This window comes from Pocillopora damicornis, chromosome 1, assembly GCF_964200805.1.
Source record: "Pocillopora damicornis chromosome 1, jaPocDami1.2, whole genome shotgun sequence".
NCBI lineage: Eukaryota > Metazoa > Cnidaria > Anthozoa > Scleractinia > Pocilloporidae > Pocillopora > Pocillopora damicornis.
Window position 1 is genome coordinate 39,764,965 of NC_142670.1, and position 7,510 is coordinate 39,772,474.

General features: G+C 38.4%; 1 protein-coding gene across 1 annotated transcript; it reads right to left on the bottom strand.

The window, feature by feature from the left end:
• Positions 1-1,283: 1,283 nt before the first annotated feature.
• On the bottom strand, positions 1,284-7,009 carry LOC113666263 (uncharacterized). The gene is made up of 5 exons (XM_089196262.1): positions 6,730-7,009; positions 4,292-5,029; positions 3,727-4,002; positions 2,134-2,367; positions 1,284-1,659 (listed from the first exon to the last, which is right to left on the bottom strand). The coding sequence occupies exons 1-5, from the start codon at positions 7,007-7,009 to the stop codon at positions 1,319-1,321; spliced, it is 1,869 nt and encodes a 622-aa protein (XP_089052388.1). The 3' UTR covers positions 1,284-1,318.
• Between the last annotated feature and the right edge of the window lie 501 nt (positions 7,010-7,510).

The following is a 7,510-nucleotide window of genomic DNA, read 5'->3' on the forward strand; positions in this document are numbered from 1 at the left end:
ATTCGATGAGCAAATTTCATAGCGTTAGCACGGCCAAATGAGACTGGGGAGAGATTACATATTATTTTCGTACTCTCCGCATACGACTAAATATGATGGTATCCGTATACATAATTGCTAAGTTTTGTGCTATTACCTAACCTGATCTGTTCAAGTTTGATCTTTGTGACCACAAGCCACAGGAAACGCTGTCTCCATCGTCAGTAAATAGGAATTTGTTTGCTTCAAGTAGCTTCATAAAACACGTCAACTTCATCAGGTCGAAATAAATGTTAAATAAAGCGGATCAATTTGGAGATAATGGCTTGATTCTGTATCTTGGAATCACAGAATAATTGACAGCTTAGTACAATCACTGCCTATTCTTATATTATTCTTCACAGTTTATCCGCGAGTTCACTTTTATCATGAGTTGACTTTGATCAATTTGCGAACTCTCTCCAAAGACTAAAAATGATGATACCTGTATATATAATAGCACAGTTTAGTGCTACTACCTAAACTGATCTGTCCAAGCTTTATCTCAGTTTGTGGCCTTAGCCCACAGGCAACCCAGACAGAAAAGTCTGCTTCGATTGTTGGTAAATAGGTGTAAAGAGGAGTTTTGAATGTCATCGCTACTTCACTTCGTACTTTCATAAAACACTTCACCTTAGCCCACAGGCAACCCAGACAGAAAAGTCTGCTTCGATTGTTGGTAAATAGGTGTAAAGAGGAGTTTTGAATGTCATCGCTACTTCACTTCGTACTTTCATAAAACACTTCACCTTAGTCCACAGGCAACCCAGACAGAAAAGTCTGCTTCGATTGTTGGTAAATAGGTGTAAAGAGGAGTTTTGAATGTCATCGCTACTTCACTTCGTACTTTCATAAAACACTTCACCTTAGCCCACAGGCAACCCAGACAGAAAAGTCTGCTTCGATTGTTGGTAAATAGGTGTAAAGAGGAGTTTTGAATGTCATCGCTACTTCACTTCGTACTTTCATAAAACACTTCACCTTAGTCCACAGGCAACCCAGACAGAAAAGTCTGCTTCGATTGTTGGTAAATAGGTGTAAAGAAGAGTTTTGAATGTCATCGCTACTTCACTTTGTACTTTCATAAAACACTTCACCTTAGCCCACAGGCAACCCAGACAGAAAAGTCTGCTTCGATTGTTGGTAAATAGGTGTAAAGAGGAGTTTTGAATGTCATCGCTACTTCACTTCGTACTTTCATAAAACACTTCACCTTAGTCCACAGGCAACCCAGACAGAAAAGTCTGCTTCGATTGTTGGTAAATAGGTGTAAAGAGGAGTTTTGAATGTCATCGCTACTTCACTTCGTACTTTCATAAAACACTTCAACTTCATCAGGTTGAAATTTGTAACTTCCTGCCAGGAATGATTTGGTGAAGGAGCTGAGATAACTGTGGCCAGATGGTGGACTGTAGGTGTATCCAAGGTTTGAGTAAGAATTTGTGTTGGATGAGGCGTAGTTGGTAATGTAAATATCACTTCCTCCACCAAAGCTGGGTCCTCGTGATGGACAACTGTATATGGAATTGCGACCAGAACTATACTTTCCTGTTTGAGACAGTTTCACTGGTGCCCAGGCTGGCTTGTTAACCAATGAAAACAAAAAGACCTTTGAGCTGTACTGGGATACACAATTGGAATCTAATAAGCAAAATGGTAAAAAAGAGTCACAAACTATTTCAGTAAACTGAGATGAAGGTCAATATTTGTAACAATTGGCCAGAAGAACATTTAAAATGATAGAGTAATGGCGTTTACGAGCGTATTTTAGTTAACAACAACAATAAAAAGAAGAGCTATTGAATAAATTTTTCACTCCCTTTTGAGTTAAACCTTTCCCTATGGTAGAAGAAGTTAGTGCGTAAATACCGGGAACAGCTTTTCCTAAGGGAGTATGATCTTGTGTCAAAATTTAATTCCAATCAGATAATCAGACAACAGAAACTTTATGTCAGAGTTTCTTTTCAGGTTCAAGTTATTTTAGAGGACAGACTTTAAGTCGCTTACATGAGTTCTTGAAAAGAATTAACCGCGTGTGGTTTCAAATGTTAAAAAGTGGACGCATGTTTCATTGAGTAAAAAAAATGAAGTGAAAGCATTTAATGATTCACTCACCCCATGATGTGCTGGTGTATCCACCAAAGATGTATTTTCCCACACGAATAATGGTCACTGTCGGCCCTTTGTTGTCACACTTTGAGTGGAAGGTAGTGCTATCCCAACCATCATCTGATGCTCGCCAGCACCGCTTCCAGTAAGAGGACTGGCTCTGTACAACAGGTTTTAACCAAATTCCCAAAGTGCGTAGGTAATGACCATTATATGCCAGTATTTCTGATTGCTCCAAACCTGAATTCAGAAAAGAAAGATATTGACAACTCTCGTGTGATCGATTCAGCAAAAATCTATTTTTCACTGTTCATGTAAGAACACAACTGTGTAAGTAAAGCTTTTATTTTCCTCATTAATTCGAAAAGTACGTGTATTGTCGCCTAATTGATTGATAACTTTTCTTTTTGTTGAAGCTCATAGGACTCACAGCACTTTCATTTTATTGTTGCCCAGAAAAGTGTTGTGCTGCAAATCACAGTTAAATTTATGACTTGGGATTGAACGTACCACGGTATTTAGATTTGTTAAAAACAAAAAAAAATTGTTCTACGCTATGGGAAAGGTTACACACCGAGGTTTCTAAATTATACGCTCATCCCATACTGATGAGAATAAAACTTGGCGAAATTTCCGCACGGCCCCATACTTCATTATGCATCCATATATTGGGCTTTATTATTCAATGTATCACCAATAAGATGTGCATACCTAATTAACTATGGAGCTGTGCGGAAATTTTTCCTGAAACTTTCCCAAACATACTAAAAAAAAAATTAATTCCAAGGTTAATAAACCAAAAAAGTGCATTTTCCTTGAAAGCTCTTAATTAATGGTGTACGCATTAGTAAATTCGCAGCTATAGCAAGTTAGAGCTAATTTCTGGGAAAAAAAGCACAAAACCTCAACTGTAAACCTGACATCTGCGAAAAAACAGCGTCTTTTGAAAAATTTAGGCTAGAAATCGATCTTAACTTCCTGGAAAACGTGAACGCTCAAATCGAGGATCGGCCGAACTCTGCTGGGGGTCTCGAACTAAGATAAAACCCAGGCCTTAAACTACTTGAGTTACAGCCTGATTCAATTGCTTAGTTTAAAAGGATTCAATTTCGGTTTTGGTCTCAGAACAAATAAGAGTGAATAAGCACAAATAACAGCAAATTTTACTTATTTACTTATCTTTTTATTTGCGATTAGTTAGACTTGCTGGCTTAGTTCAGCTTTAAAGCTTGTTAAATGGGGCTGGTTTAAGTCATAACAAGGCCAGATCCAGAAAACTACATCGGATGCTATATATGTTCGCAACTCTTTGCGAGAAATGCGAGGGTTCTTTAACTTCCCCTGCTAACCAGTACAGAGAGACGTAAGAGTTCATCGTCTTTATCAAAGAAACCTAAAATGTTTAACTACTTGCAGATGTCATGGTAGCGGCAGCTCATTCGCCTCAGTTATTTTAAGAACCTTATTAGCGTGAAACCCTCGAACTTTCGCATGGCAGTCCGGCGCTCTACACCATGAGCTAGCCAAGTGCGGTTTTGGTACTATATTCCATTTACATATTTTTTTAGCTCTGCAGTAAAAGTAACTAATAAATAATACCTCTTAATTGTGCTGCAATCACCGTGGTTGTTGTCTCTGCCAATCCGAAGCTGTTTTTAGCCCGGCAGATGAAATCTACTCGGTCGTTTTCTTTAAACATTTTAAATAGAAGACATCCATCTTCCTGAAAAACAGGAAATGAGATAGAAGACTTTTGGACCTGGAACCATTCAACCTTTGGACGAGGAGAACCTGAGGCCTCGCAGTACAGGGTTACATTAGTTCCTGGAAATGCACCGACCAATGTAGGGGGCCTGTTGGTGAATTTAGGCAGTTCTGGAAAATGAAAAGAGATCGATTTAACAGAAAAAAACAAACGTGGTGAATATCCTAAAAGTCTGAGCTAAAGATAACGAGACAAAGCTTATCATAATCATTTCACTCTTTGACAAGCAGCTTTACCGAAACCAAGGCACACAAAGGAAAAACTTGAACCATAAAACTGAATAACCATGATGATTATATTAGGGGTATTACCTATTCGCAAAACAAACGACACTGGTCTCTTTACCTTTCGAACGACTGAAAACAAAGCTGAAAATCGCTCAAAAGTTAAACACCCTACCTTTTACAAGTAATCTGCTTATTATTCGGAACATTCCTAAACCAGTGTGAGCTGTACACATGTACGACCCAGCATTTGACCGTTGTGCGCTGCTTATTCGAAGCGCACCATCTTCCACAGTAGCATTAGATAGAGTACCTCCAAGTTTACGCCACGTTATCTTGGACGACAGATGGCCTTGAATCCAACAGTAAAATATTACAGGCTCGTGCACAAAGACTTCCTGAGATACTGGATATACACTGATCTTCAGTGGAACAACACATTCTCCCTTTGGTCCCTGAATACTAACCAATCCTCTGCTGCCTTTGCTTCCTTTTAAGCCAATAGATCCTTGTTGTCCTTGACGACCCTTCGTTCCAGTCTCTCCTCTAATCCCAGGCGCTCCAACGGACCCTTTGTCGCCCTTGTCGCCTTTTACTCCTTGAGGTCCCACAAGTCCTCTTTTGCCACTCATGCCTGGAGCCCCGATTGGACCCGGAGGGCCTCGTGAGCCGGTTTTCCCTGTGGCTCCTTTTTCTCCTTTGTACCCTGGATACCCGTGAGCACCTGGAGGACCTGGAGGACCTGGAGGTCCTGTCTGACAAATCTTGTTGTTACCACTGCAGGACTGATTGAACTTGTTGTTGATTTCCTGGTGAACTTGCTGCAGAGTTATTGTTCCTGCAGCAACATTTCTTCTCTCTCTTTTATGATCACGGATAACTGATGACACACTTCCAACTTTGTTTTCAAAACCTGCACAAGTTACGATAACAAATATCTCTCAGGGGATCAATGAAATAATGTCTTTTAAAATGCGACAGAATAAGCTGCCGTGAAGTAGTCGTTTATCAATCGATGTTTACGGCGAAGAGAAAAAATGAGAAAATGAAGACAAAAGAGAAATACGCAAATGTTAAAACATTAAATGTTAAAACATTAATAAAATCGATGCAAAAATGGACAACCTGACTTTAAATGGAGCCAGAGTTAAAGAACTTTTCATTTCATTATTGCTATGACCAGAACATATTTCATTAAAGGAGCCTTTTACTACTACAAATTTTGTTGAAAAATGTCCCGAGGACTGTCTGAAGCTGCATTTAATCTTGAGACTTTCAGTTGAGAGATTTCAAGGAAACTCAATGAGCATCGCGCTTAAAGTCACAGCCTGTTCACAAAATACATTTAACAATTTTTTTGTCGTCAAAATTTCGGTGCCAAAAATTGGCGGTGATCAAACACATTAGTCTAAGAGAATGAGAATGTATACTGTTGTGTTTCAGGAAGTTAAAACAGTAGGAGTTATAACTTCGATTTGGTTCAACAAAATGTTACGTGATCCAATCTGCATTCGTCCGTGGCCTGACGCAGGAATGCATGTTACCCTACATTACCTTAATTTGAAAGCACATGTTTTCGATAATCATACAGTTTTTAGAGTAAAGCGACGCAATAACGAAAACGTTCACCAGTTGATTACCTTAAGCGTGTTCTTTCGTATAAAAGAAAGAAAATAATTCAGATTTTAGGCACCGGTCAGTTAAGTTTGACCTTTTCCAAAAATACTCTCGGCAGAAGGATAACATACAAATAAAATACAACTTAAGATAGATTTTAATTAATAAAATCAGTGCAAAAATTGATAACTCGACATTAAATGGAGTCAGAGTTAAAGAACTTTACATTTCATTAACGCTATGACCAGAATATATTTTCATTAAAGGAACATTTTACTTCTATAAATTTTGTTTAAAAATAGTCCGAGAACTGTCTGAAGCTGCCTTTAGTCTCGAGATTTGTCAGCTGAGAGATTTCAAGCAAGTTCATCGAGCATCGGGCTGTTCGCCAAAATATAGATAACAATTATACTGTCGTCAAAATATATTTCGGTGCCAAAAATTGGTAGTGATCAGACAAGTTAGTCTAAGAGAATGAGAATGTTTACTGCTTTGTTTCAGGAACTTAAAACAGTTGGAGTTGTAACGACTTGGTTCAACAAAATGTCGCGTGATCCAATTTGCATTCTTCAGTGGCCTGACGCACGAATGCATGTCACCCTACATTACCGTAATGTGAAAGCGGATGCTTTCGATAACCATTCAGTTTCTTGAGTATAGCAAATAGATAAAAACGTTCACTAGTTGATTACCTTAAGCGTGTTCTTTCGCTTAAAGCTTGTGAAAAAAGAAAATAATTCAGATTTTAAGCGTCAGCTGAGTTTGACCTTTTCCAAAAATACCCTTGGCAGAAGGATAACATACAAATAAAATACAACTTATAAGATAGATTTTCCTTCTGTCTTTTTTCACAGTCAACGGCAGTAGAATTGTAGCGAGTATTCTGTTTATCGAATTGAGAGGCAAACTAACGATAAATCCTTTTGTGCTGTGATGCAGTATAGTGTTGGTTATTAAAAGCTAATAGAACTGAGGTACGTGTAACCAGTGACTTACCAAAGATAACATCAGGCCTTTCCTTTCTTCTTGCTGTGGATGCAGTTTCATAAATTTGTAACCTCTTCTTCACTATTCTCTCTGTGTTAGTTTTCAAGTCATCGTCAATCCGCTGAATTCGGTTTTCAAGCCTTGCTTCCACCGCTTTCGAATTGTTGTACACAAACTCGATCCTCAGAAACAACAATGTCACAAGAGTCAAAGAAGTCACTGAAATAGCCACGGAAATTCTGCTCATCTTTTCGGTAGATTTAGTGCAGACGTTCCTCTTTGCATCCATTTCTGTACTGGCGATCTTTAAAATAGGAGGAATATAGTTCGTTAGCTGGGACTGATGTAGCTAAAAAACGCAAGTGAAGATGAAAATACCCTCTCGGCGCTGAGCTGTTTCAGTCTATCCCGTGATATCTTAAAAGATAACTTACACAGTTGTTAGACAAAACAGATTAAATTTCTTAAGAGGAGATCTTTGACTGAATTTTTTTTTAGTACAGGGTGAGTATTTAATAGAAGTGAAAGAAAAATTAATAATCAGCGCCGGGAGGAAGAGAAACGTCTGCATAATCATTGACAATACTCCCATCGAAGATGTCAGCTTTTTAAATTTCACTGAGAAAGATTACCCCTTGAGGCTACCCTGATTTATTATTAACCCTTAAACCCAACATCTCATTTGTAATTCTCCCTTCTGTCTGCCGTGAAAAATAATGATTTTAATTTAGAGAATTTGGTATTGGGGATCAACTTGTAGTTCCCTAGTTGAGTTTTTCTGTTTTTCTCC